The sequence below is a fragment of the Taeniopygia guttata genome, chromosome 7 (genome assembly GCF_048771995.1).
Source record: "Taeniopygia guttata chromosome 7, bTaeGut7.mat, whole genome shotgun sequence".
In the NCBI taxonomy this organism is placed as follows: Eukaryota; Metazoa; Chordata; class Aves; order Passeriformes; family Estrildidae; genus Taeniopygia; species Taeniopygia guttata.
The window spans coordinates 35346006-35365945 of NC_133032.1; the positions used below are offsets into that span (position 1 = coordinate 35346006).

At 38.5% G+C, this 19940-nt stretch overlaps 1 protein-coding gene across 3 annotated transcripts in view; it reads left to right on the forward strand.

The window, feature by feature from the left end:
* The window catches only part of ARHGAP15 (Rho GTPase activating protein 15), a 318797-nt gene that overhangs the window by 36604 nt on the left and 262253 nt on the right, over window positions 1-19940 (forward strand). For all 3 annotated transcript variants that reach the window (XM_030278121.4, XM_002198396.7, XM_072931738.1), the window contains 3 exons: window positions 10582-10656; window positions 13730-13791; window positions 15066-15153. In XM_030278121.4, coding sequence (XP_030133981.4) covers window positions 10582-10656; window positions 13730-13791; window positions 15066-15153 — 225 coding nt within the window. The remainder of the gene's footprint in view (window positions 1-10581; window positions 10657-13729; window positions 13792-15065; window positions 15154-19940) is intronic.

The following is a 19940-nucleotide window of genomic DNA, read 5'->3' on the forward strand; positions in this document are numbered from 1 at the left end:
AATTGTAGTTCTAATTTTGCCAAGACACAAATAGATTGCACTTTTCCTCATTTTTCTTCTCTTTTTATGTTTTTTTTTTTTTTTAATGTGTATGACAAAGATTCTCATCATGAATCCTAAAGTCTGATACAAATTTGAAGAACTGACTTTGGTATTTGAAAAACCCCCAACTGAGCCCTAACCTTTACATTATCATAGTATTACTGTGTCAGCAGGTTGTGGTAAAAATGCTAGGATATTAATTTTGTGTGAAATAAAGGCAAATTGTAAGTGGAGAATCCCTGAGCTGGGTAGCAGCACTAGCAATCGCTGCTGTCCTACCTGGTTTGCTGCAAGGTTGTGATTAAATATAAAACTGAGAAATCTCCAAGGAAGAGGGGAGAAAAGTTAGGCTTTTAAATATTTTCATTCTTTTCCTAGCTGAATATTGTGGTGTCAAATCAAATAGGAAGGAGTCATCCCGCTAATTGACCTTTGCAAAATTACCTATTTGCCTAAAAAGCTACTTGAAGTAGATCAGTTATTATCTTGATTACTCTTTCTTTCATGTTAATGTTTATAATGACACCTGGGAAAATCTGTTTGAAAACTTTGCTTCGTTCTTTCTTTTGCTGCAATCTGTAATTTGGCTCTCTGAACAATGCTAATAAGCAAAAGTGACTTTTTTAAGAGATTGCAGGTCCTGATGGTATGAAAGACTAATACGAGCCAACAGAACTGGGGAAAAAGTATTCACAAGCTTATTGAGGTTATTAGTGCAAAGGGAAGGGAGAGCAGGTGGCAAGTTAGATGGCCATCTAGATATTATCAATCTGACAGGTATCCAAGTGGTTCTGTATTACAGTCTCTAATTTTGGTCTCTGAACAGTTTTTAATAAGATTTAGCTATGGGGTTGTGAGCTGTGACCTGTGTTAGAAGATACTCCTTTCAATCACACAAAAAGGTTCTTTATGAGACTTTCTGCACTGAGGAAAACAAAAGACTTTCCATTGTAAAAGCCAATGTTCCACCTCTGCTTTGCCTGGAATCAAGAGCCTAAAAGCTAGAAAGAAGGTGGTCTTAGTGGTTTCTTTTCCCTACAGATTCAAGAAGTTGAACTAGGCTGGAGAGTCAGAGCAAACCACTTTTTATTCCATTTCTTTGATTTTTGTAACCGGATGTTCATAGCGGCTGTTTTGGCTTGTGTTCTGTATAAATCTAATTTCATTCTGGAGCCAGGACTTTTTCGGCACTGCTCCCGTGGAACTTGGACACAAGGATTTGACAATATGTCCAGACCCAAACAGATCAAGCCAGCCACACATGAGTGACTCGGCGGAGCATGCTCAAAGACAAGACTGATGTCTTCACACAGCAAACAATTCTCTGGGGCAGGGACAGCGCGCTCAAATCCAGTCACCCCAGAGTAAACACTAAGTTAGACACAGCTTAAATGTGCCTCCAAGCACAGCACACTGCTGACTCCATGAGAGCCCTGAGCCAGGCTGCAGATCCAGCCTTGTAGATTTATCTCTTTCCAGCCTGCTCGCACGCGCCCGAAATTGTCAGAGCATTGTTGGGGTGCACTCAGCGAGGGGAAGGGGAAGAAAAAAGAGAAAGAAGCACTTGTTGACATAATTATATTGATAAGTTTAATGGGTATTTGCAACTCAGTTTGTTAATTTTTCAGTGTATGCTTGTAAGACTGATAGTTTGGGCAAAACAGTGTTGGTAGGAAGGAGGATTCTTGAAAGACTGCGCTGGAAATACTCTCTGCTTGAGCACTCTTTGATTTCCCCCTCCCTCCTTCTTCTAAAAGTTTAGTTCATCTAATCAAAGAGCAGAGTGTCTCTGACTTTTCTACAGACTCACACAAAATGTATGAAGAACAACTAAAGAATGGAGGGCCTGTGGAAATACTTTGGGATTTATAGGCACAAATGTGCCTTATAGGTTCAAATAATTTCAATAAAAGCATAAATAAAATACATATTTTTTGAATAGTTAACAAAGTACTAATTTTTAAAGTAGCTTATGTCAAGCAAAAAAATTATTGTTCAACGTTGATTTACTGTTAATTGAACTGGGGAAGAAAGCAATATTTTAATTTAAATTTCTGCTTTGTCCTAATATAGCTGCAATAAGGTTGATTTTTGGACTTGGGGGAAAAAAAAGAGAAACTTTTCTTATCTACTAAATTATCTGAAATAATCTCTTGTTACCAAGTACAGTTTTCTCAGTTACTGTTTCAAAGGGCAATGACAACATAAGTTAAAATGGACCTTTGTTAAAATGACTTATTTCCTGTCTACCTTTACTGTAGCCACAGCTTCCCATGGAATATTTTGTGCTGTATGGTGTATAGGGAATGTGTGTTGAAGTTTAGACAGCTCTGGGTTTAGTTCACACTGGTTTTGGTACGATTTGGTTTTGATTTTTATACACTTTGAGGGCATAGTGAGTGGTGTGCAGTACCCAGGGTAGTTGCAGGGAAGTTGGGTATCAGAAGTGGGGTAAACCTGGGTGTCCCTCCACCACCATGGGCAATGGAGGGTATATTCTTACACAGGAATCCTTGCAAATTTTTTTATCATTCCACTTTGTATTCCCCCCCGCAAGCACGTTTCCCCCTCCCTTTCCATTCCTGGCACATATATGTCCACAGGTGTTATTAAGTGTAGGGTAGCATGTGGTGCCCATGCTTCAGTGCTATTGCAGAGGAAGGACTTCCTACAGGAAAAAAATGATCACTTTCAGTATTTTGCAGGCTGCCCATCTAAGCCCATCATTGCCTGGCATCTACACACTAAGGGCAAGGATCCAGCGAACTTGTGAGTGGGCACCATGCCATCTGAACAGATGGGCATGGAAGTAGGCAGCCAGTAGACCATGTATGTGCATCAACTGTGGGTGTTGAGGGCAAGATTCCCAGTGGAGAATGTCCAAACAGCTGTCTGGCCTGAGCCAACATGCCTACGACCAAGCAAAAGTGCCATCCCTAAATCCTGCTGAGTTGGATTAACCTTCAAAAATAAAAATTGCTTCTGCAGTAGCATAAGGTGAGTTTTTGGCTTGTTTAAATCCGAAGGAAGGAATTAGATAGGCAGGATAAAGCAATGTGCTAATGTGGGGTCCACTGGAGAGGACTGAGCATTTGTCTAGGAATATTAATATTATTTTCTACAAGGGTATTTATATGGCAAACAGCAATGGATGACTTGCAGGAGTGTGACATCAATGTTAATTGTGCTTTTCTGTAAGACAGTCCTTTCAGGAGAGAGCTTTTGAGTGCATTTTGATCGTGGTGTATGTGCTGGATGTGATTTTGTAAAGGCAATTCTTGTAGATGTTTTTGCACATTTACTTAGTAAGTTTTAATGATTTTTTTTTTCTTTCCTTTTACCCTGAGACTACAGTTCTGGGGTGCAATTTCAGGTCAGAGTTGCTGACACAGTTTGCTGTCACAGCTGAGTTCTCACATTTATTGTCTTTATTTTTCTAAGATCCAGAGGGGACATGAAAAGATAATCTATCATTACTCTATGTCTGTATTAACTTTGATTTTTACCTTTTATAGCCATAATATCAAAGAACAGTTTTGCAGACATAGATGTCAGAGGCAAAGAACAGTGAAGCTCTGATAGTCATTGCATTTTTATTCCTGCTGTTTTTACTCCATATTTTCTCTACTATTGCTGCACTACTCATCTGTAATTTTACCAAATCACCTGCAATAGCTTAGATAAATATATTAAGATATCACAGTGAAACAAAAGTAATGACTGTGTGATGAATAGAAAAATCAGACTAGGAAACTTATCAATACATTAGATTTCTTAATATACCTTTTTATGTATGGCTGGATGAATGCTGTCACAGTGTGTACCTTGCTGCATTTTGTTGCATATTACAGGCTGTAACAGAAAAGGCAAATAGAAATGTATCAGAAGTCCCACTTTTAATGTTCTTTCCTGGAATCGATGAGGATTGTATTTAATGCAATTAAAAGCATATTGAAGCTTAGACACTGGGTTCCAGTTTGATTTCCAGTTGGAAATCCTGTGGATTAGAGACAGCACAGCTGTTGGTTCCTTTGTGTTGGTTGGATCCCCAGGTACATGAATCCGAGTGACCCTCAGTCAAATTTAGAGCAGCCCTAGGATTTCTTGAACACATATGGGTGGTAAGAACCTTTTGTAGCTGTCTCTTCTTCTACATAGGCTTTTGGCACTTCTCCTACTCCTGAAAATGCTAAAAATGAAGCCAACTACATCAGCTGGGACTCCCTCAAAGCAAGGATCAATTGGACAAATTTCAAAGGCCATTTGAGTGACTAGAGAGGAACAAAAGGGCTCCCACTCTAGGGAAAAATCTGCTCCTGGGAAACAGCAAGACATTAATGGAGAAAAGTACCAGGGAAGGCTAATTCTTGGACTTAAAATATTCGCCCAAACTGGATACCCCAAATTTAGAACACCTCCCCAATAATTTGGGTAAAGAAGACAACATAGTTTCAAACAGGCTCTGCTTTGTAATCAAACTCCTGGTTAATGATTCTCTGATCAGAGAGAATGAGCTCATCTTAACACTGAGATGAAATTTAAACTAGCATCTGAGTAATTATTTTGCTCTTCTTTCATGAATGATGATAAATGGAGATACTCCCCTAGCAGAGTCACCGTGGTGCTCATCTACAGCAAGTCCTGAAGCCAGGGAGCAGCACGCCCACGTGGTTATAGTGCCTTGATAAAAAATACCCACCTTCACAGGCTCGGATACAAAGGAGGACCCTCGCACTGTGGGAAAGGTCTATAGGATTCTGATTTATAAGGGAGCAGGAGGTCAAGGGAAGCAAAACCATTATCATTATTTTCAGAGGCTCTGGAGAAGTGAGCTGAGTGTAGAGGGCAGTGTGCTCAAAGGGAGGCACGCAGGGCGAAGGCAGCGCAGTCCTGCCTGCTGCTTTTTCTCTTCCCCCCGCCGATTTCAGGCTGCAGATTCTGCTGAGAGTATGTCATATGTAACATAGGCCTGTGAGGACTGTGAAGTGGTTTTCTTATTAAATGATGCATGGAGAGATTATCTGGTCTGTAGCCAGCACACAAAAGCTCCATCCATGCAAGTTCCTATTCGTGAGCAAAGCGTTCGGTCACCTGCGTGGTAATGAGTTTTCAGGAGCCTGGGGATGGAGCGTGAGGAGCAAATCTGGGCTGGTGGGGGCAGGACTGAAACTGCATTTTGTATCTCTCTCTCCTGCAAGCCTTGGAAAAAAGGCATAGAGGCCTAATACCATATTATACTACCTTTAGTCTCATTACCTTTTTTCCTGAAGAAGCCTCGTCGAGACAAGGAAGGGGGAAAAAGAAAACACAAACCATGTGGTTCTAATGTAATCCTCAGGAGAATGGTGTTAGCAGCAAGGCAGGAGTGCCATTGGCTTTGGGCAGGGAGCCCACTGGGACATGCAGCTTTCCCCAGGGCTGGAAGGGGTCTTGTGCTGAGAGATGGCACAGCTCAAATGCACTGGGAGCATCTGCTGCAGTGTGGGGGAGGAATGGAAGAGTTCATGCTGTTTCTTGACATCCTCTATTTCTTGATAATGGATAAAAATTCCTTATCTGCTGAAATGAAATTAATAGAATTGAAGTCATAGAATAGTGTGTGGATTGGAAGGTACCTTATGTGCCACCCCCTGCCACGAGCTGGGACACTTTCCACTATCCCAGGTTGCTCCAAGCCCTGTCCAACCTGGCCTTGGACACTTCCAGAGATGGGGCAGCCACATCTTCTCTGGGCATCCTGTGCCAGGGCCTCACCACCCTTGGCTGTGGGAGGGATTTCTTCCTGACCTATAACATAACCCTATCCTCTGTCACTTTGAAGGCTCTCACAATTTTTGTTGTCATTAAATGCCCTTGAAAATGACAAAGGGCCATCTCTGAGTGGGGAAGGCCTGTGGGATTTTTCTCAGTGCCTTTCACAGCTGACATAAAATCATATCATAGCTCAGTTATTTCAAATAATTTCTGTAGATAACGATGGGCTTGCCATACTGCCCAAGATTGAATCTTGAAAACAAGTCACTTTTGAGCATGGCAGTGAGTGAAATGTTACAGGATTCTCCTTGCCATTGCCATTGCATAGGTGTCTTTCAAGGGACGTGGCCATTAAGAAATGCTACAATAGATTTCTGTTAAGTTTCTTTATCTAAGCGATTATGAGCTGTCACTGCAGTTTGGGAGTGACTGGGAATGAAATGACCACAGACATCACTAAATCAGGTGTCACCCCTCCTTTGCTGTTGAGGGAATGGTTTCCATGAAAGTTTATGTGACTAGTTTGTACTTTTATTGCAAAACTTTTGAGCTGCCACCAGTAAGTTCGATCCTGTAAAGAATGGAGTGTTCTGGCCCTGATCCAGAAAAACACTTAAGGCCACTACAGAGTGCTTTGCTGGATTGGGTCCAGAGCAGAGCATCAGGCAGCAGTAGGGCTCAACAGTAGGGGATTTCTCTCTTTTTTTGGTTATTTATAAAGGAATCTCCACACACATGGTTACAGTGTCGGCAGGATGAAACAAAACAAAAGCTAGAGCCCTGAAAAGAAAGGTCAAACCATGAACAGCATGAAAGGTTTTTTGGTAGAAATCTATCAAACCCTCCATGAAAACCTTCTCCTTGGCAGAGAAATACTGTGAATGATGGAGAAAACAGCAGGTAAGATGCCAGTTTAGAGCTTCCCATCCAAAGCAGAGCTCGTTCGGACCAGGTGCTGCTTGTTTGAGAAAACCATGGTTTTCCCAGGCTACTTGTAGATGGTGTTTGTGGATAAATAATCTGTGGTGAATAACTTACTTGACAATCTTGAAAGCCACCTAGAAAGGTCATACAATTATCTTAATTACTTAGGGATACAAGTGAATTCAGAATGACATTTCAGGAAATAATTAATTGTCTGTACTTTGCACTGGAGCAGCATTTTGAGAATTCTGGTCAGTTTTGTTAGGTTTGGTTGAAATCAAAAAGAAGTCTGCTGCTTCTCGTTGACGAGATGAATTAGGTTAGAAATATGCCTGTAATGGGAAATAAAAAACAAATGGATCCTCCAAGTTTCTTTTCAAATCAATGCCACACTGTGTGAAGAGAGTAATGCTGACTTAGCCATGATGAATCCCCAGAAAAAGAAGGAGAATTTAAAGAACAAATGGGAACACAGAGAGAAATTAAATGAAACATCAGGTTCCTGTGTTTTACCTCCCTGTTCAAGCAGCAGCTGTCAGATGGTTGTCCCTTCACACCGGGGCACCAGGCACACGGAATGGAGGCTTTGCCTTTGTGGGAAGGATGATGACGGATTAGTGCTTAGATGCTGAAATAACTCTGGTAGGAGATGGATCCCCTTTAGCTAAGGGGAAGGGGGGGCAGCTCAGGCTGAATTTAACAAAACCAGACTTGCCCACAGACTTGCAAGCGCTCGCAGAGTGGATTTTTAGTGCTGCAGGTGACATTGTTGCTGACTGAAGAATGTTCATCAAATCAGAAAACTGCTGATAAGCTGCCTTTCCCAAAAAGGGATCTCACGAACTTCTCCTGTAAATCTCTGCCTTTCATCATACCCTGGGAGGTGAGGTAGAGGACTTGTGACAGATATTATTTAGGTTTTTCTTGAGTTTATTAGGGTAATCAAATGGAGCTATGGAGGAAAAAAAAAGACCTCAAACTCTCTCCTCTATGGTCTAGCTATTAAAAACTGAATAAAATATAAAAGAATTAAAATAAAAGAGCCTACACCTCCCTCTGAATATTTTGGTGCTTCATTGAAAATTTTGAGTATATTGGAACATGGCTATCTTGACTGCTGTCACCCAGGTTCTGCTGAGAACATTTTAACTTTCAACTGGGTTTATCTTAAGGGAAGTGATGTAACTAACCCATTCACTGATATTTGTAAAATATATTTAAGACCAGGTTTCTGTCAGCCCTGCTGGAATTTTATCAAATCAGTCTAAAAGAATATATTTCCTCTGATGATACTCATCCTTTTTTTCAAGTTGTTTTGATTAATTTTCTCTGAAGTTCTATTTCTAAACCAAAAGGCTGGTAGAAATCAGTAAACTAACTTAATTGAAGTTCCGTTAATTCCACTTGTGAACCAAATATTTGGTGGTGTTTTTCCAGAAGAGCTGGATCTTGGCTTACATAATTGTGGATTTTGGTTGTATATTTGTAACTAGGTTCAGACTTTGGAGCTTCAGGACTTTGTCTGCATGAGATTGCACATTAGTGGGCTACCAAGAAGGAAAAGTATCAATTAAATAATTGTGTAAGAGGTTTATTCTTTCCCTTGCCTTCTTGCAGTTTTCCCTAACACTTCTTATTTACATACACAAAGAGATTTCTTAAAGGACATAGTACCATCCACACCTGGAATTTTATTTTCCTTAGTTGATTCATATTTCCTGGAAATCCCGAATAGTGTCCTTTAATTACACCACCCCAACAATTTGCTAGGCCTAGAAAAAGGGGACTTTTTGCTCATTCCTTCATTCTGTTTTGGATGGATTTAGGGCTCTGGATAAATTCTTTTTTAGCAAGTATCAAACGTGAACATTTCTTTTGCAAATGCTCTGATCGCTGAACCAGAGAGCGGCCGAGAGCTCAGCTCGGTGCTCCACACTTCACAAAGTCGCACACAGGGCCCCCAACAGCCACGTGGGGCTCCTGGAGAGAGCAGCTGAATGTTAAAGCAGGCACTGTGGAGTGGTGGTGTGCCTTGTCATTTAATTTGGATGAGTGAAGAATATATTTGAGAAGCCATCGCCGGGCAATGCGCTCTGCTGTACGTTAAGGAATAATTAGGATGTGGGGGATCTGGGTAAGAAAGAGTTCCTGTGATCTAGACCTGAATAGTTTAGCTATATGTCTCGGGCACTACAGAACCTTCAGAGTTGTCTAACAGTAAAGATAAAGAAAAAGATAAATGGAATTAATTTATTTTGAATTTATATACATGTCTCTGCCTGCATTAATATTAAGCTCCATCCAAAATCTAAATAGAAGGACTGTAATCTTAGAAGTTCTCTCAATAGCATCAGCAAATCATTCTTGTTTACCCTACATGCTAATAAAACAGGAACATGACACTCCTGAAAACAAGATTGCAAAATACAGAAAATGTGGTCTGACATTTTTTTTCTCCCCAAAGGAGGGACTGCCACTAACTAAAGTATTTCTTATGAAAGCTCGATTGCTTAAGATGCAGAATATTAAGAGAGAAAAACACTTTAGGACACAGCCATGTCACCAGCTGTTACTCACCCTTAATGAAATTGTTAAGTGATATTCTTCATAAATAGGTCAGAGAAACTTTTGAATTGTGAAGAATGTTTTATCTCTTTCTTTGAAATGTTTGTATTAAATTTAGAACTGGTAATTCATTAAGCTCATTAGCTCTGACTAGGAGAGTAGAGCAATATCTAGGATATAGATTTCAAGGCTTAAAAACCTTAGTGCTTACAAATAAACATGAAAGCAATGTGTGGAGAAAAAATATGGGATCATAATATGTTTAACTGTTTTTTGAGCGTGGCCCTCTGGATTAATTAAGAACATTTTCTATATTCAGACACTTGAATATAAACAGAATACATTATGACTTTTGGTTAACTCTCTTTTAATAGGGGAAAAGAGAATGCATTATGATGAATACAGTGGAAACTAGTTGAGACTATATTTTGTTGTTTGCTTTGTGACTTGATCTAAAAGAGGAAATAATCACTGAATTTTACAGGACCTCAGCTCGTAATTATATATTTTTTGATTGATACTGAATTTAAACAGTAAAAGTTTAATGTGTGTGTATATATATATACACACACTAGCACACTTTTGAGTGATCTGCTTTTTTTGTTGTAGATTTTCAAGGAAATAAAATGCTATTGCGCTCTACCACATGCTTGATTTGTGAAGTAACTTCTATTTTGTTTTAATAGTTTCTGGTATAAAGCAGTAATTTTTCAGAATTAAGTCACAGTTAATCAACTGTGTCTTCCTCAAAGAAAAGGGAGAATTGGAGGAAGTCAAGGACTCGGTATTTGGGAGCAATTGTAGAGTCAGAGTCCAATGTTGCTGTAACTTTTCAGTCAGAGAGACTTTAGAAACAGCCTTTAAAGCAGTTTAAACTTGCTGGATTCTTGTGTGCCCAATTGTTTTCTGGTTTCATCATTGACTTGCTTCTTGTGTCCTTGAAGTTATAATCAGCAGTGTTCCTACTTCTCTAAAATGGGTTTAAGAGCACCTAAACTGTTAAACCATTTTTGAGGAAAAAAACCCCATAATTTAGGTTGTTATTACCAGCTGATTAATTTTTAGGTAAATTTTCCAATGTGACATGATAAAGAAACACATTTATACCAGGGTTTTATACCACAGTATATCAGCTGTACATTTTAAATACCCAGGGCTCAGAGGAACAGCAGAAAGAAACCCCAAACCTCCACCCAGTGCATGCTGTGTGTGCCCTGTAATTCAATGTGTTGGTCCATCTTTACCTGCATGTGTTCGAATCCTGTCTGAATACAAATATTTCTTCTTCTTTTTCAGCTAAATCGTCACAGAAGAAATCTTTCCCAACACAACTTGACGTTTACAGACATTATCAGTACCCAGGACCCCACAGTAAGAAATTGCTCTCTAGAGCTGGTTATTCACTCTGGTTATTTAAAGGGTTTATAACATAAATGTTGCACTTGCTTTACTAAAGAACAAATATGTGAGGATTTGGATGCCTCAAGATGTTAAGGGACGTGAGGGACTTTGATTAATCAATAAAAAGTATCATTTTAGAAGGTACAAAGTCATTTATATGGCTTGACTTTGCTGTTAATTCTGTTGTACTTGACTGAGGTTTCATCTGTGTTAATATTCAATATAAAGGAATGCGATGAAGTCTTTGTCCTCTCTTTGCCCTTATTAAGGTGTTTTTAATATTAGTTTTCATTTTATAAGAAATATTGTAATGAAAGAAAAAACAGTGAATTCTTGACATTAGAAGAATCTAGGGGGAATGAGAAACATGTTTTTCTGATAAAATGAAATGAATATGCAAATAAAGATTCATTAAAGAAAGTTTGGTGTAAGCAGTACTGTTACTCACACAAACTTTTTAGGATTAGATACATTCAGAAAGTTTGAATTCTGTTTAAGAAAATTATAAAACCTGTATGTGATACAGTGATAATTATGTTTCCTTATAGTTTCTAACAATATTAGCTCATGACAATGAGAGTCCTTTTTAATTCTTGTTTAGAATCTCAAATATTTACACTATGTACTCTCATCTGTACTATTTTTCTAAATACAATTTAGAAACAAATCAACACAAATGCCACAAAATAATTTCATTTTCCTATTTCTATGCTAATTCTTCAGGACATTTTGGGTCATTTTATCTACCTTCCACATGTTGAAAAGGTGCAGGAAGGGCAGCAGCTTAACAACAGATGATGATATTTATTGAGACAGAAACAGAATATATCATTAGGATATATTTGGAATTCTTTTCAATCCAATATCATCCATTTGCAGAAGTGATCCTGAGCTGTCCTAGAAATATTTTCTTGGAAGAAAAGTAGAGTAGAAGGGGAATGAGGCACCCCAAACAAAAATTATAAAAATATTGGGGTCATCCTAGATGTATTTTTATTTGATTTTGTGGTAGTTTTTCCATAATTCCATGCATGCCCTTTATGTTAATTACAGAGAAAGCTGTGCACATTATCAATTAGAGGAGGCCGTGCTAATTTTAAGTACAGCACCTGTACTAATTAAATTAAAGCAATGTATGTGAAAGGAGTTTTAGCACTGAGAGGGCTCACATTAACTGCAGCTCTTGTGGTTTTTTACTGTTCAGTTTTGAGCCATTTAATTTATAGCAAATGGTGGATTAGAGCTGTGTAATTTGAGTCAGGGTATTTTATATACCCAATATTTGTTAGTGGATTTGCTATCCTGGCTGAAGACAATTATAAGGAAAATATGACTGAGCAGCAACATTTTCATCTGGAAGCACATCCGCTTCTTAGTTCCCAAGATTGACAACAAAGGTGATTCAGATCTGATGTTGAAAAATAATATTTTCCTTTAGTCCTGGATTGGCTAAGACAGCAGTTTGGGAAAGTGGCTGGTAAACTTTGAAAACATGAGATTTGGGGTCAATTAACAGCTTCAATCAAGAGCCAATGCTCCGCCCAGTTTCTGTTTCCAGATGGATAGAAATATTAAAAAGAATAACTTTTCTCATATGATGTTTGGCATTTCTGGCCCTGGCTAACCACCAGAAGTTGTTGTTTTTTTCACAAAAAAAGAAAGTTTAGAAGGGGAAGAGAAATATCAAAAATGTAAAATAAGGGGGAAAAAAAATGAAGAAGTAGCTGGGGATGGGGATTAAACCTTATTTTAGCTCTGCTAGTTCACCCATCCATCACTAGATAAATAGTGACATAACTCTGCACAATAATCCCTGCCCACTTTCTCTCTGGGTTTTCTGTGGTAATGATATGCATGACAGGAATTTACATGAGATAAGTACAAATTACAGGCGAAGCACATGCTGATCCTCCTGTACCCTTTTGAGAATGTCACTTAAATCACTGTCCATGGGCCTACAGGCCTTTCCATAGGTACAAACTGATATGTACACAGTATATCTGTCATTACATGTTGTATATCAACCACAGCCAAAATCTGAGGAAATGGTGAAACATACTACACTGTTAAAATAATGCTATTTTGTACAGACATCAAAATAACAGACATGTTTGGTTTAAAAATCCTTATATGCCTGTTAAAGCATGTTTTATTGCTATTTAATGGCTTTGCAGACAGCAAAATTCTATTGACATTGTTATGAAATTGCCTTGTGATGCAATTTACTGCAAAGACCATGTGGAGTTTCTAATATCCAAGTCGGGCACTGGATCAGTAGTGTTTGAAAGCAAAACCAGACTCCCTTTTAATCACAATTTTGTTTCTTTTTCCAATTACTGACACAGTTTAGACATCCTTAGTTGATGAGACCTGATGAGGTAGAAGATCTTTGGGTTTGGATGAAAAATAGACATCTTGCTTTCTTCAGTTTTTAACTTTTTATTATAAATTTATATAGACAAGAATAACCCCTGTCCCAGCTGTACAACGGGATATTTCAGCTGATTAGAGAGCCAAGGGTCTGCCAGGGGGCCTGGCTTAAAGAAGGTGTTCAGAGAGGTATAGGAGCGCAAACTGAAATTAAAAAAACAAAAGAGCAAGCCTAGGTCTTGCTTCTAATACACCAAAAATCAAGCACAGTGTTAGGACCCGACAATCAAATGTCACATCCCCATACAGAGTCCTTAGTGTGCCGTGTCACTCACAGGCAGTAATGGAACTCAATCTATAAAGTGATATTTTAACATAATTTACCTTTCAATTTCAAATTCCCTTTTACTCATAGCTAGTAACTTTGCCTGCATTTACATAAATTTCTTATAAATAAATATAATAAAATAAAGTAAAACAAAACTTTATTGGGTTTTTATTGTGGTTAATATTTTAAGTATTGTTTGATTATTGTTTGCAAATATTCAAAAGAATGGAACGTATCAGAAAGAAGAGGTGATTAAACTGAGAATTAGTGGAAAGATGCTCCACACTAGAGAATCTGGATGCATTTATTAATGTGCTTATGACAGTGTCTTTTTCTTTCTTGCAGATAGTGGAGAAGGAAGGATATCTTCTAAAAGCAAAAATAGCAGATGGTGGCAAGAAATTAAGGTATAACATGAGAGTGTGACAGAGCCTAAAGGGGATCCAAGAGAGCTGGAGAGGGACATTGGACAAGGGAATGACAGAAAAAGGGGAAATGGCTTCAAACTGACACAGAGCAGGGTTAGATGGGATATTAGGAAGAATTTCTTGCCTGTGAGGGAGATGAGACCCTGGCACAGGTTGCCCAGAGAATCTGTGGATGCCCCATTCTATCCCTAACTGGGGTCATTTGGTATAAATTGGTACTGGATTTAAGATGTATTCCAAGCTATATTACCATTGAATTCCTTGGTAATCCACATTCATCCAGCCTATCCAACTCACTGGAAAATTTGTTTAAATCTGCACATAGCACACTTGACCACTTACATCTTTGTACACTTACAAGACCTCTTTTAAATGGAAGTTAAAAATACAGAAAAATAATGAAGATCTGAAGTGGTGCTTACAAATAGATAACTCATATTCACCAGGTGAAGCAGATCAATAGTGGGTTTATGAGCTTTCCTGTAAATATCAGATGTTATGACCCCTAAATTCAAAAGTTAAACTTGAGCTGTTGATCTAAAAATAGCTTTTTATCAGATCAGATTTATGACTATGTATTGGTTTGAAACATGTTATAGACAACAAGTATAATAGAATTTTCCTCTGAGTTGGATATTATGTTTTTCTGTATCAGGGGTCATTTTTTCACATGTCCATGTGTATTTTTACTTCTCCCTGGCCCCAGCAGTCTGTCAGCTCTCTAGGGCTGTACCGTGAACTCCTGATATTTAATGGCTACTCAAACCATGCTCAGATATTGTTCTTATCTTCCTTGCACTCGTGTAAACTTTTAATTTAGGGAAAGGAGACAGCATTTGGGACCTTTCAGAATAGACCTGTTACTGAGCTCTGTGTAGTCAGATCAACATTTTTCCTTCTCAGTTTTATTTTAAGTATTGGGTGCCAGAAGGGCACCAGCTATTTCGGAGTCCTCTACTTGTGAACTTTGAGCATGTGTGAATAATCCCACTGTTTTCATTTGACACCATGGCAAAAAAGAAACACAAATGGGCTTCAAAATGTGAATGAGGAGAAAGAAACCCATCAAACTTCGATAGGTTACATTTTGGTTATAATTAGGGTGGTGCAACTCCATCAGTGTTGATGGAAGTTTGTTGACAATGTTGACTTTAGACCATTTTTGTTTCTGACATATATATATATTAATATATATGATGTTTTAATAATTAAAAACCAAGTCTACAAATGAAATATCTTTTACCTCCTGCAAGGAAAAATTGGTCCACCTCCTGGATTGTTCTTACTGCTCGGAAAATGGAATTCTACAAAGAATCCAAGCAGCCAGCGCTGGCTTACATGGTAGGCAATCAACCATCCCATATCCTCAGTCTCCTGGCAACTATTATTTCAATATAAAAAGTTTGGTGTTTACAGAAGACAAATTTAGACTGAGCTGGCGACTTCAAAGGTTTGAAAGCAGCTGAAGGAAAAATGCCTTGCTAAACTCTTAATCAGATGTAGTGTATGTGAAGAAATAGGACACAGCATGTCCTTTATTAAGAGGTGCATTCCGAGAGTAATTGCAAAGTGAGACAAATGGTGAGTGACTACCCAGTAATGTGAAGGTAACACTTTAAATTAAGGTGCCACTTATAAATGCTTTATTCTTATTTATGAAAATGATCACTAAATGCAGCTACTTCCTCAAATAATGTATTATAAAGTATGTTATAAAATGCATTAGTAATAAATGCTGAACAGATGATGCGATGAGAATCTGTTGCAAAGGATATTGTGAGGCGTAAATTGTATTAAACCATGCATGTGCATCTTTAATACATGAATTTAAGTTGTTATCTACCATCCTATAAAGTGGTTTATACATTAATAAATAATAATAAATTATTTATAAGCGGCACCTTAATATAGGGTGTTACCAAAGCAGAAAACATTATAAGTTAGCAAAGTGATTTTTTATCGCAGTATAAATGTGACACCCACCATATCCCGCTAACCTTCCTGAATATTTCTGCAACTCCATCTAATGCAGCTAATGCGATTTCTGTAGCCTGTAGTTACTACAAAGTGAAATTTTCAGTACCTTTTTATTGTGCCCAAGGAAAGGCCGATCTCCGTCTGGGGACAAGTGACAGCTCTGCTGCACGAGTGGTAGCGGCGCATGTCCCCTCAGTGCTGGGCACAGCCAAACCTCAGCGTGGGCAGCAAAAGGCAAATTTGGTGGCTCTGTGACACTGTGGGCAGTGAAGGGATGGGTTTGACAAAGTCCTGTTGTGAAAGGCTCTCAAGGCCCGATCGAACCTGCCAAATCTCATTGGCTTGATGGGTGGCCACAAAGGTGCTCTCTTTGGCAGGAGTCACAAACAATAAGTTATTTTTTCCTGTGGCAGGTGATGCAGACCCTTCTTCTATAAAACCTAGATCTATCAATGCCACCTGTCATAAAATCAGCCTTGAAGAGCACCTTTTCATGCCTTACATTATTTGAGCTTTGTAGACGACAAACCCCAGAACTAAGATGAAACAATGCAAATAAATAAAGGGTGAAATCTGGCACTTTCTGCTTGTGTTTGTGCTAGTCCAGCTAAAAATACAACTTCTCTGCAGCCATGAAAACAGAAAAGATAATTTTTTTTTTTTTGTCAGAATAATGTGTTTTCCTTAAAGTTGATTTTATGTTATTAGGAAAAAGAAAAATGTCAAAGGTGAACTTATTAGGTCTATTCTTATAATTTACTAAGTGTCTTATACCTCTATCTGCTACCTCTTCCCTCTCCCTTGCAAGTCCTTAGCCAAATTTCGGGGCATAAATGAACTGGTGGAAATTTAACACACAGGAGGCTTGATTTTTGCTCTGACACTCCTCAACATGGTTAAAAACCCCATTAGTTCTTTAGGGATTTGGATACTAAACTAGACCTACCTGGAGAATGGGGTTTTTGGCCCAGATCTCAAATGGTTTAACTAAAAAAGTGATGGAGGGTTATGAAACAGGACCTTCTGAGAGGTCAGTCCCTTTCCTTGAAGCTTCAGTGCTCATTTTATCAGTGAGAGATAATCTTCTGCCTCCTGTGTTAGGAAGGACACAGACATGCTGAACTTGTGTTTTTCTCATTCTGGGGGAGAAAAAAAAAAAAGGGTTTTTTTTTTGTTTGTTTTATTCCATGCTAGATTTGAACACTGGGGCTGTGAACTCAATGTTCACTAGGTGAGAAAAATCTGTTAAAGTTACATTTTCTGTCTGTTGCAGAAAACTTAAATGCAACAGTAAATAAGCAAATTGGGCAAAGCTTGAAAACAACAAGAGCTGTCAGTGTTCATAATCTTATAACTCAATTTCCTAAATTCAAATTTTGCATGTCAAAAAAAGCTAAACTGCCATGCTTATCTCATCTCATAAAGTTAATGCAGTGCTTATTTCCTTTGTAAACCACTTAACCAGATATAATTTTGATACTGGAAAGGGACTAATACAAAAAAAGCTTCATTAGCCATTTGTTTACTGATTTTATTTTATTTTTTCAGTTTTTGTTTATTTTGGAAAAGGGGGAACTCAACCTTTAATTAAATAATGTAAGAGAAGCTATGTTCATCCACGATAGTATGAATTGTAACAAAGCATTTTTATTGTTAGCAGGAAAATGATTTGACTTAACAAAAATATTAAAGTTCCTTTGTATTATAAAGATATTAATTCATTATTTATTAAATACTGTACTTGGAGCAAAAATATAGACTTATTAAAACAGGAATGATATTTAACAAAACAAAGGCAGCAGGAGAGAGAGAAATGAGAGCACCTCTAATACCTCTTTCCACGACAATGGGACTAAATAGCATTTAGAGGTGATCTAAAATTCTATTTGTCTAAATCCTTAGTAATGTTTTAATCAAAGAACTGGCAATATCTAAAAGGTTTTGGTGTTCCTGTGTACAACTGTAGGTGCAGGAATCGCTGTGGCAACTTTGTTGTTGCTTTGCATGGAGAGGACTGGGATCCATTGCTTTGCTTTCTGGTGAAGTTGGTGACAAAATCTGGAATTATTGGAAGTAATAGAGCACAGCAGTTAAAGCACACAGAGGAGAGATTCAGAAAATGAGATTGTTTACAAATACTACTGAAAATGCAAGTTTGCATCCCATGTAGCTAAATCATTAGCTTTTGCTGCTGCCTTGATCTTTTGTGGTCTTGGCTTTAATACACTTTTTTTTTTGTTTAACTATCATTGTGAATGTGACTAGCTCTTTATTTTAAATTAAGGACATTTTGATCTAAATGAATGACAGCTCCATTCTTCCTTACCAGCATTTAATTCTATCATCAGCTGGTCTTTCTGACCAAGAAAATGTAGTCAGTTTATTCCTTCAGATAGTTTATTCAGCAGAGGTTGTTTTAACCTCAGGTTATTAGCCCATCTGCAAAGTAATTTAGTGAGTGAAAATGCTGCTGCAATCCATATTCATGTTTAGGAAGATTTCATCTTAGCAGACACTTGTATCAATTTACAGCATAACCCCCTGCAACAACTTTGATATAACATAATTGCTCTGACTGCAGAGCACAAAGCAAGGACGTGGAGAGCTCAGGCTTCCCAGTCACCTCAACTTGCTCTCCCAGGGTCTCTGGGTGTTGCATAACCTGAGAAGCCAACTCTGTAGCAGGGAGATGTTTAGCCAAAATTAATTTTTCCTGTAGATTTCCTGGAGTTCTGATGGACTTCAGTGGCTGCTCCCCAGGTGTGCAGCAGAAAAGTGATGGGTGGTTCCAGGCTCAGTGGATCTGAAAAGGGAGCTGGGGGTGTTCAGCCTGAAGAAAAGGAGACTCAGGGGTGAATTTATCACTCTCTACAGCTCCTGAAAGGTGGCTGTGCTCAGGTGGGGTTGGGCTCTTCCTCCAAGCAGCACTGACAGAACCAGAGAACACAGCCTCAAGCTGTGCCAAGGGAAATATGGGTTGGATATTAGGAAAAAGTTTTTTACAGCAAGGGTGATAAAGTACTGGAATAGCCTGCCCTGGAAGGTGGTGGAGTCACCATCCCTGGGTGTGTTTAACAAAGCCTGGGTGTGGCACTGGGTGCCAGGGTTTAGTTGAGGTGGTGGAGCTGGGTTGGAGTTGATGATCTTGAAGGTCTCTTCCAACCTGGTCATTCTGTGCATTCTGTGAATGATTTGGCATGAAATTTTCATCAGAAGCTTCACATTTTATGCCATACTCATGAGTTCATAGACACATTGTGCTCAGAACTGATAAATTCTCCAAAGGATGTTTTCATAGAATCATAGAGTTTGGATTGGAAGGGACCTTAAAGATCATTTTGTTCCACTCCCCTGCTGCAGAGAGGGAAACTTTTCACTAGACCAGGTTGCTCAATTCATATTTTTTTCCCCCAGAGAAAGACTGACTCAAATAATAATTGCACATAGCAGAAGCCTGTTCATCTTTCCCACACCACAAGCCTGCATCCATCCTTTCTGGAGAGAGACATGCACATACTTGTACTTTTCTTCTGCTTATTCTAAAATCAGAGCTGTTAAAAAAAAATACTCCAGAGTACTGCAACAGCAGCAGAATTGCATTGTGTGTTCACTGGGTGCACAGAAGGGTCCAGCTTCTGCTGTTGCAAATATTTTTGTACAATAATAGAAATTAGAGATACTATTGAGTTCCCTATTCCATCTTCTTGCAACACCTCTCTAGGCTTTTCATTGTTTTTTCTCCCTTCAGTGTTCCATGGCAGTTTTCCTGGGGAAAATATTCTGTAGCCCAGTAATGTTCACTATCAAAAAAACCTATTTTCTGTTTCTTTGTCTACATGTTAATCTCTTCTTTTAATCTCATAATGTGTTTTCAAAATTTCCCAACTCTTTCTGCTGGTGGAATAAAGCTGCCCCTCTTTGTTAAAGTATTTTCTGACTCAAACTGTCCATGTGGGTAATTTTTTTCAAAGAAAGCAAGATTGCCCACTTTGAGAGGCCTGTCTTGTGTGTTCCTGATGGGTTGCAGAGCTGCCTGTGTGGTGCAGATCTAGGCATTGCGTGGAGTCCTGGAGATGATCTAAGCCTCATAGCCCTATTTATAAAAGTATTGGAATATTGAGAACGCCTTCATTTCCTCTACAATTTGAATA